The 22106-nt window shown below is 41.4% G+C and overlaps 1 protein-coding gene across 1 annotated transcript in view; it reads right to left on the reverse strand.

Annotated features, from left to right (window-relative positions):
- Positions 1 to 22106, reverse strand: part of LOC140477017 (KAT8 regulatory NSL complex subunit 1-like) — a 160308-nt gene that overhangs the window by 36351 nt on the left and 101851 nt on the right. Inside the window, exon 2 of the mRNA XM_072570119.1 lies at positions 15373 to 15514. Within this exon, the coding sequence (XP_072426220.1) occupies positions 15373 to 15514 (142 nt within the window). The remainder of the gene's footprint in view (positions 1 to 15372; positions 15515 to 22106) is intronic.

Raw genomic sequence — 22106 nt, forward strand, 5'->3', positions numbered from 1 at the left:
AACTATTGCATTATATCAGAACAGACTGTACTGTCCTCAGCATTTGCAAGGATCTCTAACCTTGATCACCACAATTGTTGGAAGGCACAGATATGTGGATGTTAAAGGAGGACAGAAACTATTTACAGCAACCTTCATATGCATGGGAAGGGGATGTCACTGGACTCAATCTGGCAGGCAGGGTAATTGTGTAATTTAGAAATAAAAATGAACAATTCCAACGAATCAATTAACAAATATGAAATTTTTAAAAATGTAATAGTGACCATTAACTATCATTGACCCTCCAAGACAGAAATTTAAAATTTGGATCAGAGCCCCTCCAATTTCCTCCCTTCGCAGCTTTGGGTACAACTCATTTGGTCGTGGAGATCTGTCTGCTTTAAACCCTCAAAAGCTCCACTATCTCCTCACTTCCTGCATTAAAGAACCTTAAAGTACCTCTTCTGGAATTTTGTACCTCCATCCTCTTTCTCCAAAGTGAAGGCAGCTGCAAAGTACACATTTAACATCCCACCAATGTCCTCTGGCTCCACATACAAATTGCCTCCTTGGTCCCTAATGAGCTCTACTCTTTCTCTGGTTATCCTCTTTTCCTTAATATACTTACAGAATATCTTGGCATGCTCCCAGATCTTGCTCACTATTGTTGTCTCTTGCCCATCTTTGCTTTCCTAATTGCTTTCTTAAGTTTCCCACGACACTTTCTCGACTCTACTCTGGCTTCCATTCATTTGCTCAAGTGAGTCGCAGGTAGATAGGATAGTGAAGAAAGCGTTTGGTATACTTTCCTTTATTGGTTAGAGCATCGAGTACAGGAGTTGGGAGGTCATGTTGCAGCTGTACAGGTCATTAGTTAGGCCACTGTTGGAATATTGCGTGCAATTCTGGTCTCCTTCCTATCGGAAGGATGTTATGAAACCTGAAAGGTTTCAGAAAAGATTTACAAGGATGTTGCCAGGGTTGGAGGATTTGAGCTATAGGGAGAGGTTGAATAAGCTAGGGCTGTTTTCCCTGGAGCGTCGGAGGCTGAGGGGTGACTTTATAGTGATTTATAAAATCATGAGGGGCACGGATAGGGTAAATAGACAAAGTCTTTTCCCTGCGGTGTGGGGAGCCCAGAACGAGAGGGCATAGGTTTAGGATGAGAGGGGAAAGATATAAAATAGACCTAGTGGGCAACGTTTTCACGCAGAGTGTGGTATGTGTATGGAATGAGCTGCCAGTGGTGGAGGCTAGTACAATCGCAACATTTAAAAGGCATCTGGATGGGTATATGAATAGGAAGGGTTTGGAGGGATATGGGCTGGGTGCTAGCAGGTGGGACTAGATTGGACTGGGATATCTGGTTGGCATGGACAAGTTGGACCGACGGGTCTGTTTCTGTGCTGTATATCTCTAGGACTCTATAAGCCTCTCTTTTCTCCCTCTTATCCTGAATATTCATGGACATCCAGGCTCTCTGGACTTGTTGCTTCGAAGTGGGATTCCCGAACCCTGCAGTGCAACCAATTGTTCTGCTGCAGATCTACCTTCAATTAACTGTTCCAAGTCTACTTTGGGTATATTCTGTCTTATTTTCATAAAATATGCCTTTCCTCAATCCAAAACTAATTTTTGCAGGCTTTTCTTTTCCTTTTCCATAGCAAACTTAAAGTATATAGTGTTGTGGCACTATTACAAAAATGCATTCCCATTTTCAACAGCTGTCCAGATATATTTCCCAGAATTAGGTCCAGCACTGTGTCTCTTGGTGAACCTTCTACATGTTGACATAAAAATATCTCCTGAATACATTTCAGGAAATCTGGCCCCTTTATACTATCTTTCCCAATTAACGCTAGAGAAGTTTTAATTAACTAATATGATTATTCTATGATTGCTCTAACACATTTCAGTGAATTGACTCCACATCTGCTCCTTCATTGCCCTCCGACTGTCTGGGGTCTATTAAACACTCCCAGCAGTGTGACTGCTCCCTCTATATTCTTGAGCTGTACCCACAAATCTTCATTTGAAGACCCTTCCATGATAATTGCCCCTCCTTATGGCTGTAACTGACTTCTCAATTAATAATGCAAACAAACTCTTCTTTTACATCCTTTCCCTGATCATAGACTCCTGCACATCCAAACGCCTCATCTATTGTGTCTGTTGCTCTCAAAGTGGTCTCCTCGACATTGGGGAGACAGCATGCCAACACATGGAAGGTTTCAGGGAACATCTCTGGGACACATGCACCAAACAACCCCACCGCTCTGTGGCTGATCACTTAAACACCCCTCCCACTCTGCCAAGGACATGCAAGTCCTGGGCCCCCTCCACTGCCAAATCCAAGCAACCCAACACCTGAAAGAAGAACACGTCATTTTCTGCCTTGGAACTCTCCAACCACATGGTTTGAAGGCTGATTTCACCAGTATCCTGATTTCTCCTCCGCCCACCTCATCCCAGATCCAACCCTCCAACTCAGCACTGCCATCTTGAACTGTCCTACCAATCCATCTTCCTTCACACCTATCCACTCCACCCTCCCCTCTGATCTATCACTATCACCCCACCTATCTCCTTCCCAGCTACCTTCCCCCCCACCCTCCTATTTACCTCTCAGCCCCCTTCCCTCCACCCACCCCCACCCCAAACATTCTGATGAAGGGCTTATGCCCGGAATGTCGATTCTCCTGCTCCGCGGATGCTGCGTGACCTGCTGTGCTTTTTCAGCACTAACTCTGACCTCCAGCATCTGCAGTCCTCACTTTCTCAGAGACTCATACAGTATAGAAGAGTCCATTGCTGCCAAAACTCAGCTAAATTTACACAGGTCCTGCTTTCCATCACTTGGCCCAGCCATAAGTGTTATGACATTTCAAATGTTCATCCAAATACTTTTGAAAAGTGAAGTTACCTGTCTTTACCACCCTCACAGTTGGCGCATTCTGGACACCCACCACTCTCTCGGTGAAAAAAGTTTTATTCAAGTCCCCTCTAAAACTCAGCTTTCACTTGAAAATTGTGCTGCCCATTTCTGACCCTTCAACAAAGGGTAAAAGCTGTCTTCTGTCCTCCCTCCAGGTACCCTGGAATGCCAAGCTGCCAGTCCTGCCCTTCCCTCAACCACGTCTCTGGGAATTGCAATATTGTTGCCATCAATATGTCAATCCAATTACTTAAGTGTCTGTCTTACCCATAAGATCTCCAACTTGCACTTAATAAAGAATAGGTTTTCAGCTGATGGTTGTGGAATAAGATCATAAGACCGAGAATCTATAGTAAAAATTTAGTGTGATGCAACTGAGATTATATATGGAATAAACCTGGATTATTTGTTAAATCTCTCATCTTTTAGAGTGACCATGTTGGTTTCAGTTTTTTCACATGTAAATCCCAGAATTTTTTTTAAAAGAAGTTACATTCTCAAGTGAACTTTAACAATAGGTGCCATGTCAGCTCAGATAATGCATTGAAAGTGTGAGGTGCCCTATGTGAGGCTCTCTGTGCCCCAATGTTCAGACTGATTCTATTCCTAAAAATGGCATTTACAGAATCTTACATGGATTTATGCAGTTTTTGAGCAAAATAAAATGTAATCCTGCAATACAAATTCAGCCCACAAGCTTATATGCGTGTGTACGTGCATGTGGGTGTGTGGAGTGTGTGTGTCTGTGAGAGAGTATGTGAATGCGTGTGACTGAGAGTGTAAAAGGGTAAGTCCATGAGAGGGGGCATGTGTGGGTGGGAGTGCAGAAGTACAAGACAAGATTGCAGCTTGGTCTGATGAATGGCAAGAATCATTCACTCTTCACAAGTGATAGGCAATGATCAGAGAGAATGCTACTGCTTCTCCTTGATGTTTAATGGCATTAGTGTTGCTGAGTTACCCACTATGAACATCCTGGCAGCTCCAAATGCCCAGAAACAGAACTGGACCAGCCGTAGAAATAGTGTGGTGACAAGAGAAGTTCAAAGTCTGAGAATTATGTGCTGAGTAACTAGATGAATGATTTCTCCAGGCCTGTCCACAACTCACAAAACAAGTCAGGAATGTAACAGAATAGTCTGCATTTGCCTGTGGAATTTTCACAGTAAAATATATGCAGAATACTCAAATGTCAAGTGGAAGAACACACCAACGAACTCTAGTACCCTCACCAAAGTCAACTTCTCACCTTGACACATGGTGGAATTTGAATTCAATAAAAATTTGGAATTCAAAATCTAATGATGACTACGAAACAATTGTTGTCAGAAAATCCATCCAGTTCACAGGGGCAGTTAAGAATTCCACTGATTAACAATCTCTGAGAAAAGGAATTTCTTCTTATCTGTCGTAAGTGGTTAACACTGCTGCCTCATAACGCCAGGGACCCGGGTTCAATTCCCACCTTGGGCGACTGTCTGTGTGGAGTTTGCACATTCTCCCAGTGTCTGTGTGGGTTTCCTCAGTGTGCTCCAGTTTCCTCCCACAACCCAAAGATATGTAGTCCAGGTGAACTGGCCATGCTAAATTGCCCGTAGTGTTAGGTGCATTAGTCAGAGGGAAATGGGTCTTGGTGGGTCACTCTTCGGAGGGTCGGTGTAGACTGATTGGGCCAAAGGGCCTGTTTCCACACTGTAGGAAATCTAATCTAATCTAATTAACAATAAATGCTGGCCTAGCCAGCAACAGAGGAGGAGGGACAGGAGGACTCTGGCTCAAGAATCTCTCTCCCTCAGGACAATTTGAGCCTTTTGTGCCCAAACACCTGCAGTTTCAGGATTGGTTTCTGAGTAACTTGAAGATATCATCCTTTTTTTAAAAAAGGGCCTGATGATACCAAAAATGACTTATTTTACGGCACTGCAAATGTTAGTCACATTTAAAAGAACCTACTTATACAAAGTTAAAAATCACACACCAGCTTATAGTCCAACAGGTTTGTTTGGAAGCACTAACCTTTGAAGCAGTGCTTCGAAAGCTAGTGCTTCCAAATAAACCTATTGGACTATAATCTGGTGTTGTGTGATTTTTAACTTTGTCCACCCCAGTCCAACACCGCCAGCTCCAAATCATACTTATACAAAGCTGGACTTCATTCATGAAAATCAAATACCAAATCAATGTGTGTATTATCCATGAGATGCACATGTGCTGGTTTAAAACTGCTCATCTTCGCAAAACTCCCATGGAGCACCAACAAGATTCACATTTGGTAAGAAAAACAAAATAAGATAGATAAATTTCATTTTGTTTCAATTTTTTACATTGTAAAACTACTTGTGTTGTCATGAAAAACATAAACATCAAGGTTAGAAGCAAGACTCTATGTCAGATGTCAGGTGGATAATGGAACTGAGAACCAGACGAAATATGGAATGTTCAGAGAGGTAGTGAAAAAGCAAGGCGGGCATAGATTCAAAGTAACTGGCAAAAGGAGCCAAGGACACATGTAGAAAAACTGTTCAGGCAGTGAATGATTGAAATCTGGAATGTGGATACTTCTGCATGTAGAGACAGCAGGTTCAATCAAGGCACTAAGAGGGAGTTAAATACTATCTGAAAAGGAAGAATGTGCGGAATTATGGAGATATCCAGGGAGTGAGTATTGAGTACAGGAGTTGGGAGGTCATGTTGCGGCTGTACACGACATTGGTTAGGCCACTGTTGGAATACTGTGTGCAATTCCGGTCTCCTTCCTATCGGAAAGATGTTGTGAAACTTGAAAGGGTTCAGAAAAGATTTGCAAGGATGTTGCCAGGGTTGGAGGATCTGAGCTACAGGGAGAGGCTGAACAGGCTGGGGCTGTTTACCCTGGAGCATTGGAGGCTGAAGAGTGACTTTATAGAGGTTTACAAAATTATGAGGGGCATGGATAGGATAAATAGACAAAGTCTTTTCCCTGGGGTCGGGGAGTCCAGAACTAGAGGGCATAGGTTAAGGGTGAGAGGGGAAAGATATAAAAAAGACCTAAGGGGCAACTTTTTCACGCAGAGGGTGGTACGTACATGGAATGAGCTGCCAGAGGATGTGGTAGAGGCTGGTACAATTGCAACATTTAAGAGGCATTTGGATGAGTATATGAATAGGAAGGATTTGGAGGGATATGGGCCAGGTGTCGGCAGTTGGGATTAGATTGGGTTGGGATATCTGGTCGGCATGGACGGGTTGGACCAAAGGGTCTGTTTCCATGCTGTACATCTCTATGAATCTATGATGCCTGATCACTTGCTGTTTTGGCGAACAGGCACAGACATGAACTGATCGACCTCTTTCTACACTTTGCTGCCTCAATGCCAAGGACAGTCAACTCTCTCCTCACATTTGGAAGTTCAGCTCTTATGTCCTTCCATGCTGGACCAAGACCATAATAAGATCAGATGCTGAGTGGCCCTGCTGGAAATGCTGCTTGATATTGAGGTCAACTATCTCTTCCATCATACTCATGGTTGAGGTTACACTGATAGGGCAATAATTAGCCAGGGTGAATATAATCAGTTATTTTTTGTGGACAGAAAAGGGCACAGATTATTTTTCTTTTTGAGGGCTCATTTTTCATTCTCACTAACTCCTTTATTAGGTGATGCAGTCATGCCTTTTGTTGACATACATCTGAACTCACAGAAGCAGAGTTAACATAATGCATTAATATCCTCAAAAATTATCAAACCCATCAAACTTAAAGCCACAACAAACAAGGAAAACAACATTTTCTAAGATATCATAGCTTTCAAATTGGCTCAAGAGAACAGGTGTAAGCTAATACAAGTTTTTCAACCTAAGTAATATTTCAACACTTGAAAAGCCAATAACATAAATACACTTCATGTATGCTGGAGAGGTCACAGCAAAATGCACTTCCATCGCATTGTTGCTAAGCTGGAATATGTATGTGAAAGAGGTGGTTACAAATGTTCATACTGTATCTCAGATTTAAATTTAGTAATTAACACACTGGTCATGACAAAACAGTCTTCGAAAAGCTTCCCAATACATTAGTCTCTGAACATTGGCAGCCTTAAGCAAGAGATACCACATTAACTTGCAAGCAATTCATTACATTTTTGTTTTTTCTATCTCCTGGTGAGCTCTGCGTTCATTCATCAAGTGTCGAAACTCATTTTTATTTTCCCTTTGTGTCATATTCTGAGGCAACCTGCTTTATCCACTTGAAGTTTCTTTTGCACTCTCACCATGCCGCCTCCCCACAACATTTTTCTCTCTCTCTACACCCCCATCCACACCCACTTGACAGCTCCAATGCTGTCTCAGGCTCTAAAGAAGTACTGTTCTCTCTCACACAGCCTTTTGCCTTTCTCCTTAAAGGCAGTGATTATTAGCTATAAATAATTGATTCGAGCTACAACTGGGCAATATCAATCATCGACTCTCAACTTGTTAAAATGCTAATTCCCGAATGAAACTCACCTACGCATGCATAGGAGGCAGACACAAAAGTTCAGTGGAGTAGTAAACAACAAAGAGAGTATAAAAAGAGATTGAGAACTAATTAAAAAAGGTATCTGTACATCTTCTGTAGCCACATAAATAGTAAAAAGCAAGGGCAAAGTGGACTGGTTATGGACCAGACAAACTGGGTAGAGGGAAAGACTGAGAAGGCAGTTCAATTGTCCTTGTCTACAGAATTTCTGGAGGTGATCGTTTTGGATCAATGGGTCCTGCTGCTTCAACTTTCCTTCTCCAGGTACTTCCACTTGCTTACAGAAGGCACAAGATGACTGGTTCACAACTGATAAAGTCTCTGACTTACTGGTTAAAAACTACAGCTTACTGCAAGTGATTAGGGAAAATAAACTGGCTTTCTTCAGGTTTGAGGATTTTTTTTTACGCAGAGGGAAGGATAAGTACATTTCTTTTTCAGAGGTCCAAAGGGTTCTGATCAAATAGCCATACTTACAAGCTGTTCAGCGACATAGGAGCCAATCTCAATTGTTGTCAGGTAGAAAGCTGACAGTTTGTCAATTCTATCAAACAATTCAGACACTTGTTGCTGACTGAGTCTCCCTTCATACACACCACCCAGCTCCAGCTCGTCTGTGGAAACCTCTTCCACTACTTGAACAGTCAGCAGTGGTAAACACCACTTACATGTGTCAGGTAACTTGCTTTTAAAATGTACAGGAATCATTGGTCTATAAAACGGTCCCAAAAGTAAATGGTCTTTACATAGGGCTATTCGGCCCCTTTAGCTTACTCCATGTTTCAATGAGATCATGGCTAATCTGACTGTGCCTCAAGTTCCACATTCCCATCTAACCCCAATAACATTACCGAACAAAAAGATATCTAGCTCTGTCTTAAATATATTTAATGACCCTGCCTTCACCGCTTTCTGAGGTACAGTATTCCAAAGTCGCATGGTCCGTTGAAGGAAAGGTCTTCTCCTTAGCTCTGTCGAAAAAGGGCAAAACATGATTTTAAATCAGTGCCCCTACGTTTGGATTCACCCACAAGACAAAACACCCTATGTCAAATTTGTCAAGTCCTTCCACAAGGTTGTGGTTATGGGGTTTAGAAAATGCTCTCTCAGGTACCATGGTGAATTCCGACAGTGCATCTTGTAGATGACAAACATTGCTGCCAATGGGCATCAGTGGTGGAAAGACTGAATGTTTGTGGATGCGGTGACATTTCAAACAGACTGCTCTGTCCTGGATGAAGTCAAGCTTGAGTATTTGTTGTTGCTGCACACATCCAGGCGCATGGAGTGTACTCCATCATCCCCGATTTGTATCTTGTAAATGGCCACAGACTTTAGGGAGCCGAGTGTTGAGTTACTCACCGCTGCATTTCGAGCCTCTGATCTGCTCTTGTGGTCATTGCTCTATATGGCTAATTCAGCTTCTGATCATGGTAACCCCACCCAAATTGATAGTGGAGATTCGACAGAATGTCAATGGATGATAGTTAGATTCTATTTTTTTTTTGGAGATGGTAATTGCCTGGCACGTGTAGAGTAACTGTAATTTGCCCCTTGTCAGTTCAAGCCTGGATATTGTTCATTTCTTACCACATTTGGACATGCATTGCTTCAGTCAATCTGAGTCGCAAATGGAGTTTAACATTGTGTATTCATTGGTGAACATCCCATTTCTAAACTTTTGATGGAGGAGAAGTCATGGATGAAGCAGCTGAAGAGAAGTAGGTCTAGGTCACTATCCTGGGGAATTCTTGCACAAATGCAGATGACTGAACTTGAACAAATACATGAGAATCTTCTCTGTGTCCCACCAACATTATTTTGCTAGGCTTACTAGATACCAGCCTCTGCCTGACAGTCTGTTACTCTCATCTCACTTCTGGAATTCAGCACTTTTGCCCACATTTGAGCCAAGGCTGTTATGAGTGTCAGAAACTGAGTAGCTCTGGCAGAAACTGAACTGAGCATATTCAGCAAGTTATTGCTAAGCAAGTGCTGTTTAATATCACTATTAATGACATCTTCTACTACTGTACTGATGATGAAGAGCTGATAGGATGGTAATTAATTGTGTCAGATCTCTCCAGTTTTTAGCACACAGAACATAGCTGGATAATTTTCTGCATCATCAGGTAAATATCAGTATTGTAGCTTGACTGCAACAGCTTGGCTTGGACATGGCAAATTCTGGAACACCAGTCTTCAACACGATGAATAGAATGTTGTCAGGGTCCAAGTCATTTGCATATCCAATGCCTCCAAAAATCTTTTTGATATCAACTGAAGCAAATCAAATTGCTGCAGAGAGCATATGTGCTACAGATGTCTTCTGGAGGAGACTGAGATGGGTCATCCATCTGGTAAATGCTTCAACCTGATCTTTTGTACTCATGCTGGTTCTGCCACCACTGAAAAAGGGGTTACTTGAGGAGTCACCTCCCCCAATGGATTATTTAAATGTCCACTACCATTCATGATTTGAATGGTGCCAAGATTATATTTGATCTGTTGATTTTGGAATCACTCAGCTCTGCCTGCCACTTGCTAATTTTCCTTGACATGCAAGTAGTCCTTTTTTGGAGCTTCATCAGATCGACACATACTTTTTTGGTATATTTGGCACTTATCCTGGCATGGGTCCAAAAGTCTTCATTGAATCAGGATTGATGGTAATGGTAGAGTAGGAAATATGCTAAGCTACGTTGCTTCAGATTTGGCTGGGAGAACAATTTTGTTTCTGGTGGTGGTCCAGAGTGTCTAACTGAACCCCTGCTTTGAACTGCTACATCGGTTATGAGTCTACACCATTTAGCACAAGTGACAGTGCTGCCCAACATGAGGAGGGATGGTCAATGAGAAAATGGGGCTGTGTCTCCACAAGGACTATATGGAGGTTACTCTTACCAATACCTACCATGGGCAGGTGCATCTGTTGCAGGTACACTAGTGAGGGTGAGATCAAGTATGATTTTTCCTTATTATTGGTTTGTTCACCACGTGCCGCCCAGTCTAGCATGTGTTCTTTAGGACTAAACCAGGTCAGTCAGTATTAGGGAATGCAAAAATACTCGTAGTGGTGTGAGATTATAAACTTTAGAACTTTCATATCTGTTCATGAATTGAAAGAAGCAGCAATAACTCTGTCTGGAATAAAATATTAAGGAACAAGGAAAAATGTATATGGAAATGAAAACAGACAGTTATATTTATACCTTACATGCCAGGTCTCAGACAATGTTATCCTGTTCCAGAGCAGGACAGACCCAACTAAAATGGTGGCACTGTGACAGACAGTTGTCTGGGACAATTCCATTGTCGGGAAAAGGAGATATCGAAGCTACATAAACAAAATGGTTTGACATCTTGTTGATAATTGGCTGCTTAACTGCAGGAAGGCTGTATCTTCAGACAGTCAATATAAAATGTAACAAGCAACAGGGAAGCCATTTCTGATAAGAAGGCAAGCTATGGACTTGAGGGTTTCAGAGTAGTCGTCAATAAGTTGGATGGAAAAATCTGAAGAATCATCAATCATATCACATTATAGAACTGAAGGATGCTAATACTGTTGAAAATTCCAATACCAGAACAATTCAACAGAAGAACTTCGAAGAACAATACTGCACAAGGATCCTTGGATACTTTCAGAAACAGACAATGCTGGTTGGAATTGGAGCTAAATTCCACCATTAATTGGGTTATTGCTAAATTTAATTGTGAGGCTTAACTTGCTTGAATCTTATTTTGGTTGCAGCATGCAATAAAGTTCAAATCATTGTTTCAGTACTTGATTGTGAGATTTCTGAATAAAATTCAAGTGCTGCTTTCAAATTAAAAGTAAATTGTGGTGACTGGCCCACAACAGTGGTCGATACTAAAGTCTCCCACATTCTGTACCTGTGCCACCCTAACTGCTTCCTCCAAGTGCCAAGAAGCTGAGTTAGGGCGGTACATAGCAACCAGCAAGTTTCCTTGCTCATGTTTGACCAGATGCCACAAGACTTCACAGGGTCCAGGATAAATGTTGGGGACTGCCAGGGAAATTTCCACCCAACTGTATATCACAGTGCCACGATCTTAGTTAGACTGTCTTGCTCTGGAACAGGATAACATTGTCTGAGACATGGCATGTAAGGTATGAATCTATGAATATAACTGAATCATGCCTCGGCCTGCACCCTTTCCCCCTCCTTCTTAGGATAATGGGAGAGTTCCCTCTGTCCTCACTTTCTACCCCATCAGTCTCCATATTCAAAAGATTATCATTTGCCATTTCTGCAACCTCCTGCAAAGACATCTTCTACTCTAGTGTGAGCATTGCTTCTGTAACACCCTGGTCTGCTCTTTCATCACTCTTGACACTTCTTCACTCCCCCATGTCATCCCCAAACAATCGCAGAAGGTGTAACATGTACCCATTAACCTTCTTCCTCCTTGCCACCCAAAGCCCCAAACACACCTTTCAGGTGAAGCTGAGCTATGAATTTGCTGCTCCCAATGCAGTCTTCCTTTACACTGGCAGAACCTAATGGAGATGGGGTGACCAATTTGCAAAACACCTCAGCTGCTGTTTGAAATGACCCCATCCTTCCTGTCATTTCAATTAACCACCATGCTCCCACGCTAACTTTTCCATTCTTAGGCTGAAAAAGTTGAACAGAAGCTGGAGAAACAGCTTCTAATTTTTAATTCAGTTGCTCAACGACTAAATATTGAGCTCCACAACTTCAGTGTACTCTATTTTTTTTAAATTGTGAGGCTTTATAAGCCCTGTACTCTATTTTTCTTACATTTCCCACCTCCCATTACTTGATGGCGTCTGGTTGGTTTTGCACTCACAGAGCAAATCCATTTTCTCAGCTAACACTTTAATAGTTTGTACACATACCACTCCTTTATCACCATTATCACTGCATTTGTCTAGCTCTGGACACACTCACCAACAAAGAGTCATAGAGCAAAGAAACAGACCCTTCAGTCCAAACAGTCAATACCAAACATTGACCCAAAGTAAACTAGTCCCCCTTGCCTGTTCCTGGTCCATATCCTTCCAAATCTTTCCTGTTAATGACTTATCTAAGTGCCTTTTAAACATTGTAACTGTGCCTACATACACCACTTCCTCAGGCAGTTACGTCCCATGTATGAACTACTGTGTGTAAAAAATATGCCCCTCATGTCTTTTTTAAAATCTCTCTCCTCTCATCTTAAAAGTGTGCCCGAGTCTTGAAATCATCCATCCGAGGGGAAAGACAACTACCATTAACCCAGTTCCATTTGTTCCTTCTCCCCATTACTAGCATAAAAACCATAACTTTCCAGCTGCTTTCAGTTCCAAGGAAATCATGCGGCCCTGAAAACATGAACTTCTTTCTTGACAGGTGCTGCTGAATTCCTTCAGCATTTTCGGTTTTTATGTCAGATTGCAGAACCTGCAATATTTTGCTTTTATTTGAGGTTATGCTGGAACACTGTAAAAAGCTGGTAGTATTTTGGAACACTGTGTGCACTTCTGTTTCCTCATTATAGGAAGAACGTGACTGCACTCAAGAGGATGCTGAGGAGATTTCCTAGGATGCTGTTTGGGCAGGAGAGTCTGAGCTTGGAGGAAAGAACGGATAGACTGGACTGTATTCCTCAGCTATGACTCCTCCTTAATTGCAATTTGGGTGTACCTAAACCACAGAGGCTGCAGCAATTCAAAAAAGTGGCTCCTTACCAACTTCTCAAGGGGAAATCATGTATGTGTAATCATAAATGCCTTGCCGGAGATGCTCACATCCAATGAACAAGCTTAAAAAGCACGCAAACACACATTTTGAAGGTTTCAAATTGTATAGTGAAATCTTAGCCTTCATGAAGTAAAATATACCAGTCACCAGAAGACTATTGTGTGCGTGATTCAATATACAAGTTAGGAATATCTGAAAAATTCATTAGGTATTTGCCTATTCAACTACAAACACAAATGAGCCTTCTATCTCTTGGGTATGATCCGGACAGCGGGTAAATCACACATGTTAATAATCCACCTAGATTTTAGTCATAAATTTATTCATTTATCATGTACTTATATTAAATTGAGAAATCAGATCACTCAATAGGAAATTATTCTTGACCCAGTCATGCAGATAAGCACAAGAGTTGGGCACTTAATTTTGAGGGAACATGAAACACAACATGATCCCAAGGCAAGTGAAATTTACAAAGGAATAAGATGGGAAGGGAAAACCAGCAGGCCATCAAAAGTAATTCTTTTATCCTGGTAATATTTGTAAAATGAAACCATAGCACTCTTTTCTCTTGTCAAATAGGAGTTGAAAGTAAGGAATATTGACCCCAGTTTGAGAAACCGTGGTGATAAATTGCTGTAGGAGAAACTACTGCAGACCCTCGAATTTGATCTGAAAACAAAAAATGCTGGAGATCACAGGCAACACCCATGGAAAGAAACTGTTGTTCAACTACGGTTGTGGACTAAAAGGATTGCAAACTTCCTGTCAAACCAACTCCAGCTACTGTTTGTATAAAATGCTGACATAGCATACTGCAAAAAAGCAATTTTTCTTAGCATCTATTCATCATTTCAAATGAGGTATACTTCTCCAACATGAAAAGTGAGACAGAATTGGAAAAATGGAGGGATTTAAGTTGGACTACCAAGAGCACGATGACTGGAAAGTACAATGATCAATAGCTGAGTACGAGTGAGAGAAAAATCATATTGGAGCTGAGAAGTAAAACAGACATCTAAAAAATATGTTTGAGGGAGGGATGCAGTAAATTTGAAAGGGTAAGGATCTTAAAATCATCTGAGTAATTAATCAATATAGCCAACTGAGTTTTACAAATTAAAAAGGGTGAATTTCTGTGCAGATCAAGCAGCAAATTGTGTGTTGACTGAAATGGAATTTGTGGACTTGAGGGCAGAGGTAGGAAAGGCTAGGCAATAAAAGCTAGATAATTTTGGCTAGGGTAAGGCAGAAACAGTGGGAAAGACAACGTAACAAAGTGGTAAGTCTTGGCAATGGAGATGGAAACTCTTAAGATTAAGCAGGATTCCGTCCTTCCAGTCATAATATGAAGAGCAGGCATACTACCTCCAGATAGATCTGCAAGCACTAAGACGAAAAGAAAATACTGTGCTATTTTAGTTGGGGCAAAATTTCAGTTTCTTAAACTTGCTGATATGTATGAAATTTTAAGGTGCAGCTAATTTCATACGGCAAGTGATGATTATGGGGACATGGCTAGAAGTAGGCCTACGTATTTACTTTGCAGAGGCAATAAAGAAAGCTGAACATGAATAAATACAAATGAGAAATAAACAAATTGGACATTAAATGCTGGTAAAATATTGTTATTCAGATGGAAAATAGTTTCATTGGTCCTTGTAAGAATAAGGAGACCATTCAGCCCTTCACAATTCTTGAAAGTTGATAGATCCAATTATGCTGTATTTTCCAAAGCTGTTCAAAATTTTTCTTCCAAATATTTTGTTTTTAAAAATCCACAGTGTGACATACTATCTCTATCTTCTTGTATTTTGTTTTTTTTTAAATATAGTTGCTTTGTAAAAGATTTGAAAAAGTTTTCAATAAAAATATTTATAAAATATCCTCAAAATTGTTTTATTATTTTGACAATATTGTTAAACATATTTTTTCAAAATGTTTGCAAATTTCCATTATTTTAGACATCATCGCACAACTCATCACAAAGGTAAAATATAAAGTTGCCAATGACCCACCAAGCCATAGAACTGCTTTCTTATTATAGTAAGAAGGCAAGTGGTAGTTTCACCTGAGAGTCACCATACACATACATTCACTGCACAATCAATTGATGTTTCTGAATGAAAACTGAAATGAACAATCTTTTAAACAGCTGAAGTTCTCCTGTAATTTGGGAGAAGTTATAAAACTTCTGAGTCGATATCAACCTCTGCACAACGTACCTTATTCGCACGGATCTGTCTGTATATGTCTGTCTGCTGTCTTATTCGATATTCCAGATCAGACACCTGAGCTTGCAACCATGTCCAACGGTTGACAATTGCTGCTCTTTCCATGGCCCATCGCCACTCTGATCGTCGATGTCTGCACGGAAAAATGTAAATATCAGGACATCTGAGGTAATAAATACATGAATTTATCTTCAAATTTAGTTTCAAGTAAGACAAACTGAAATACCAGAAAATGTCACACTCAGAAGAGATCAAAACAGGATGGCTTATCTGGGTTCTCCAAAGATCTACCATTTTTCACCTCAATAAGCATATTAAATACCCAATAAACATTTCAAGTACAAAACTTCAATAACCATATTCTGGCCCAACCAGTGAAACCCATATTCCATGAATTAACTTATAAAAAGAACCTCCACGCTTTTGTACTCTATACCTTTATTAGTAAATACCAGGATACCATATTGCTTTTTCAATTGCTCTCTAAACCTGGCCTGTCACCTTCAATATACATACATGCATACCCACTGAAGTGCATCCTGCTTTTATATCCATGGCAAGACATTTTTAAAGAAAAATTGCATATAAATAAAAGCAAATCTGGAGAAAAATACAATTGCATCTGCTCTGTCTCTATGGTTTCGTGCTATCCCCAATACTTGGTCGTCTTTTTATTCACTCATAGTACAGAGGCATTTCTGGCTAGCCAGCATTCATTGCCCATTCCAAGCTGCCCTTGAGAAGATAACGGTGAGCTGCCTTCTTGAACCACTGCAGTCCAGGGAAAGCAATGGTCTACTGGTATTATGGATGGACTATTAATCCAGACATGCAAATACATTCTGTGCATCTGGGTTCACAGCAGGTGGTGGAATTTGAATTCAATAATATATCTGGAATTAAGAATCTAACAATGACGAACTCATTGTCAATTGTCGGAAAAACCACCTGGCTCACTAATGTCCTTTGGAGAAGGATGCTGCCATCTTTACCTGGTCGGGCCTACATGTGACTCCAGACCACAGCAACATGGTTGACTCTTAACAGCCCCCTGGGCAATAAATGCTGCCTAGCCAGCGATGCCCTCATCCCCTGAATGAAGAAAAGTAAATGCTGTAGGTAGACACACAATGCCATTAGGGAGGTATTTCCATGATTTTGATCCAGCAACAGGAATGATATCAATTTCCAAATTAGGATGGTGAGGGGATTGGAGGGAATTTAAATGCAGTGACGTTCCAATGTATCTGCTTCCCCATGCTTGTGGGTTTGGGAGGTACTGTCGAAGAATCGTTCGTCAATTTCTGCAATGCATCTTGTAGATAGTACACATGCTGCTACTAAGTGTTAGTGCTGGAGGGAGTGGATGCTTGTGGATGTGGTGTCAATCAAGCTAGTCTCAAAAAAGACAGAATCAAAAAACGGATATTTCATACGCATTCTAGGCCCACTTAATGTAATATACTTCGAATACCGGGTGTTTGATAAGGTACCACATATTAAGTCCTTTAAATAAGATAAGAAATCATAGCATCAGAGGTTGCATATTAGCTCAGATAAAGGATAGATTAATAGAAGTCAGAGTTGGGATCAGGGTGACAATTTCAGGACTGCAAACTGGAACTAATGGAGTGCCACAGGGGTCAGTGCTGGGACCAAAATTATTCACAAACTATATGAGTGATTTAAGAATAACAGGGGAAAATAAAATAGCTAATGACATCAGCTCCGCTATCCCTACTCCACCTCTTCACCGCCATCTACACCAGTGCCAACCAATGTCGAAATCATCCATCCTCAGGTGTGATAATTCACTGTTGGGCTGATACTCCTCCACTATCACCCTGCTACCGCCAGCACTGGACCAACCAATGTAGGAGTCGCGGTTCTTGCTGCTGCGCCCATCTCAACATCACTGTGAAGCCCTTCCTCCACCACTACTCTGTCAACAGCACCAGACCCAACAAACAACAAAGTCCCCTATCCTCAGGCACCATCTTTTGCCACTGGGTACATCACACTGATGTGATCTCCACCAGCATAACAGCCGCCAACTCTGATGCCAGTTCCTGTGATTGCTCAGAACAAGAGAAAAGTAAAGGAAAAGAGAGAAAAAAACCCCCAAGAAAAAAGAGAGGAAAAACAATAGAAAAAACAAAAAGTGATTGGAGTGGATGGGCTCTGGCCCAGGAGCACTACTCTAAAGCCATCTTTCTAATCTTTTGGGACCTTTGGGTTCATGACTGGTGAACTGATTGAATCTGTTGAATCAGGTTGTGAAGGAGTGGGCAGTGGTCCGAAGCCATGCTTTGTTGTGAATGGAGAAACTCTGGAGAAGATGTTAGATGCTGAAAGTATCTTTGCATTTTGTCTCTCGTTCCTTTCTTGCCAAGGTGGTTATCAGTATGAAGACAGTCACACATTTAACTACACTAAATTGTGTCTGCCTATTTCAACATTGCTTGAATTCTTGAAGTCTATTACTTTGTTCACTATTTATGACATTATCAAGTTTATACAATCCATAAACTTCTCAACTGTACTGCCTAAAGAATTCAGTCAATTATAAAGAACAATCAATGGCCCCAAAATCAAATCCTCGGGGCCTCCATTCAGGTTATTCAAGAATTATTCTCTTTCAACAAATTGATAGTTGGCTAATGTGAAGAGTTATAAGCAAGAAAACAACAAAATATTTCCTGGGCTTTAGAGGTTGAAGAGGCAGTATCAGTTCAGATTCAAATCTCAAATATTTGTGGGAAACAAATGCTGAATATATTAAAATATGTTCTCCAAATGAAGCTTCCCAAATAAAACAGTGGGAATTTCAGTGGCAACTTGGTGGGGATCAACATTCTTTGAATGTGCAATATGAAGGGGGCCAATGAAGTCTGAACAATAATTAACAGAATTTAAGCAGCTCAGCCTCAAGTTCTAATATTCTCTAGAAAATCTTAACTAAACATTTTTGTGAACACTCTGCATTAAAAACACAGCAAAGATATTTTAATATAATACTCTCATCTGGCTACAGCATGACCATTGACACAACTTTTTTTTAAACAGGCATTGTAGAATTTCAAACAAATCAGGGGCTCAAGGCACTCAATCAATTTGTTTTAAGGTTACAAGTTTGATACATTTAAATAGGACATAATGTTGTACAATTTCAATGTAAAAACAAAATCAGCCCCATTACATAGCTCATAAAACATATTGAATTGAAATTCTGATTCAAACAAGGCAAAACAGTTACTTAAAAGGATTTTCCAAACCAGTATTTAAAAATCCAAAATTTTGAAACTTCAAACACTCATAGCATGGCACAATTTACATTGAAACTTTCATTTTTCAACCCAAGTATGAGTACAATCTTAACTTCAGCGTTTTGATTTGATTAGATTAGATTAGATCCCCTACAGTGTGGAAACAGGCCCTTCGGCCCAAAAACTCCAAACCCACCCTCCGAAAAGCAACCCACCCAGACTCATTTTCCCTCTGACTAATGCACCTAACACTAAGGGCAACTTAACACGGCCAATTCACCTGAACTGCACATCTTTGGAATGTGGGAGGAAACCGGAGCACCCGGAAGAAACCCATGCAGACATGGGGAGGATGTGCAAACTCCACAGAGACAGTCACCCGAGGCTGGAATTGAACCTGGGACGCTGGTGCTGTGAGGCAGCAGTGCTAGCTACTGAGCCACCGTGCCGCCCCCATTTTCTCGTGCTTTTTCTTGAACGAAGACTGACAGAACCTCAAATTTCGCCACAAGGGGACTTTAGCCCTTTTCACACTTTATTCCTCACAGAGGCTCAAACTCCACTTAAACACAGAGAACCCGAATCTCACTTAAACACAGAACACTCAATTCCTACTTAAACACAGAACCCTCGAGCCTCGTTTAAACACAGAGAGCTCGAGCCTCAGCACAGCGTAGAGGACCCGAACCTCAAATCAACCCACTCAATAGACTCGAATCCCAGTACCGCACAGAGGACTCAAACCTCAACAGAACTCATCCCATGGGACTTCAACCCCAGTACCATGCCGCTAACTCTAACCTGAATCGCACCCCTAACCCCAGGGGACTCTAACCCCCAGGACCACACAGAGGACTTGAACCTCAATCACACCCCTAACCCCAGGGGACTCTAATCCCAGGACTGCACAGAGGACTCAAACCTCATTCACACACACCCTGGGGACTTTAACCTCTCTTACTGTGTGAGGAGAGGGGAGAAATTACAGGGGCTCCAACCAAAATTTAAAATTCTCACTGGCCATAGAGGAAGTACCAAAGAACTGGAGGACAGCTAACGTACTTTTAAAGAAAAGTGGCAGGGATAAACCAGGGAACGAGAAACTAGAGGGTCTGAAATCAGTGATAACAAAACTCTCTGAAATAACTCTGAAAGACAGAATTAACCTCCACTTGGACAGGCAAGATTTGATCAGGGGTAGTCAACTTGGCTTTGTCAATGTAAGATCATGACGAACAAATATAACTAAATTGTTTTGAGAGGATGACCAAGTATGTAAATGAGGACGGTCCAGGTGATGTAGCTTTTTTCATTTGATCTGATTTGATTTATTGCTGTCACATCTACCTAAGTGAAGTGAACAGTTTTGTTTTGCAAACAGGACAAGTAGATCACAGCAAAAAATCATATTTTGCTGAGACAGAGCAAGGCATACAACATTACAGATGCACAGGTGCGCAGAGCAAGATCAACATTGGATTTGAAATTAGAGAGGTCCACTCAGTTCTCTAATAAGGCAGGGAAGAAACTGTTCTTGAACCTATTAGTGAATGTGTGCAACTTCTGTATCTTCTGCCTGATGGAAGAGTTTGGAAGAGAGTATTACTAGGGTGACAGCCAACATCAATGATGTTGGCAGCCTTTCCACGGCAATGAAAAACGTTAATGGAGTCCATGGATGGGAAGTTGGCTTCCGTGATTGTCTGAGCTATGCACATAACTTTCTGCAGTTTCTTACGGTCCTGGGCAGAGCTGTTGCCATACTAAGCCATGATGCACCAGGATAGAATGCTTTTTGTGGTGCATCTGTGAAAGGTTGTGAGGGTCCTTGGGCATGCCAAATTTTCTAAGCCGCCCAAGCAGAAGAGGCGTTGTTGTGTCTTCTAGACCGTCACATCTATGTGAGAGGTTCAGGACAGATTGTTGGCCATTATCACTCCGAGGAACTTGATGCTCTTGACCCTCTCCACCCCAGCTCAGTTACTGTAGAGCTGTTGATGTGGATTCCAACAAAGCCTTTGATAGGGTCCCACATAGAAGACTGATAAAGAAGTTAAAAGTGCATGGGATCCAGAGTAACTTAGCAAGTTGTGTCCAAAATTGGCTCACTGGTAGGAGACAGGGATAGTGGTAGAAGGCCATATGTGTTTTGCAAGCAAGATAGGCAGATCATAGCAAACAAGGACATTAAAAATCATAGGGTGCTTACACAGAGTGAGGCATACAAGATATCGATAGATGAGAAATAAATTTGTGGATGACAAGAAGATTGGCCAGGTGGTTAACCTTGAGGAAAAAGGGTCTTAGCTTACAGGTTGACACAGGCAGGTTGCTCAAATGGGGAGATCAATGACAGATGGAATTTAACTCTGTTAAGTGATGCACTTTGGAACAAGTTGCAAGATAGGGGAGCACTCAATGAATAGCTGGACAAGGAAGCTCAGAAGAACGTAGGGATACCTGAAGGCAATAGTACAGTTTAAAAGGGTGGTTGGTTAAAGCAGCATACAAACACTTGCCATAGCAAAAATTATAAAGGGTCTGGAGGTTACACTGGAGTTCTACACGACTTTCATTCGCCCACAGCTGGAATACATTGTGCAGTTTTGGGCGATATACAATTGCAAGGATATGATTGCAGTGGAGTAGGTGTAAAGAAGATTTATAGGATGTTGCCTGGGTTTGAGCATTTTAAGCATAAAGAGAAACTGGATTAGCTTGGGTGTTTCTTTCTTTAGAGAACAGAAGGCTGAGGAGGGACTTGTTTGAGGTGTGCATGATGAATGGGGGCATGGATATGGTGGACAGGAAGCAGCTAATCCCCTTAGTTGAATAGTCAATAATGGGGTGGCCTAATTGTAAAGGCAAGTGGGTTAGAATGGATTAAAGGACAGATTTTTAGTCAGATGCACAGCATGGAAACTGACCCTTCGGTCCAACTCGTCCATGCCGACCAGATATCCCAACCCAATCTAGTCCCAACTGCCAACACCTGGCCCATATCCCTCCAAACCCTTCCTATGCATAGATTCAACTGATGTCTTTTAAATGTTGCAACTGTACAAGCCTCCACCACTTCCTCTGGCAGCTCATTCCATACAAGTACCACCCTCTGCATGAAAACGTTGTCCCTTAGGTCTCTTTTATATCTTTCCCCTCTCACGCTAAACCTATGCCCTCTTGTTCTGGACTCCCCGACCCCACAGAAAAGACTTTGGCTATTTATCCTATCCATGCTCCTCATGATTTTATAAACCTCGACAAGCTCACCCCTCAGCCTCAGACGCTTTAGGGAAAACAGCCTCAGCCTATTCAATCTCTCCCTATAGCTCAAATCCTCTAACCCTGGCAACATCCTTGTTAACCTTTGCTGAACCCTTTCAAATTTCACAATATCTTTCCGATAAGGAGGAGACCAGAATTGCATGCAATATCCCAACTGTGGCCTAACCAATGTCC

This window comes from Chiloscyllium punctatum, chromosome 5 (assembly GCF_047496795.1).
Source record: "Chiloscyllium punctatum isolate Juve2018m chromosome 5, sChiPun1.3, whole genome shotgun sequence".
Classification (NCBI taxonomy): domain Eukaryota; kingdom Metazoa; phylum Chordata; class Chondrichthyes; order Orectolobiformes; family Hemiscylliidae; genus Chiloscyllium; species Chiloscyllium punctatum.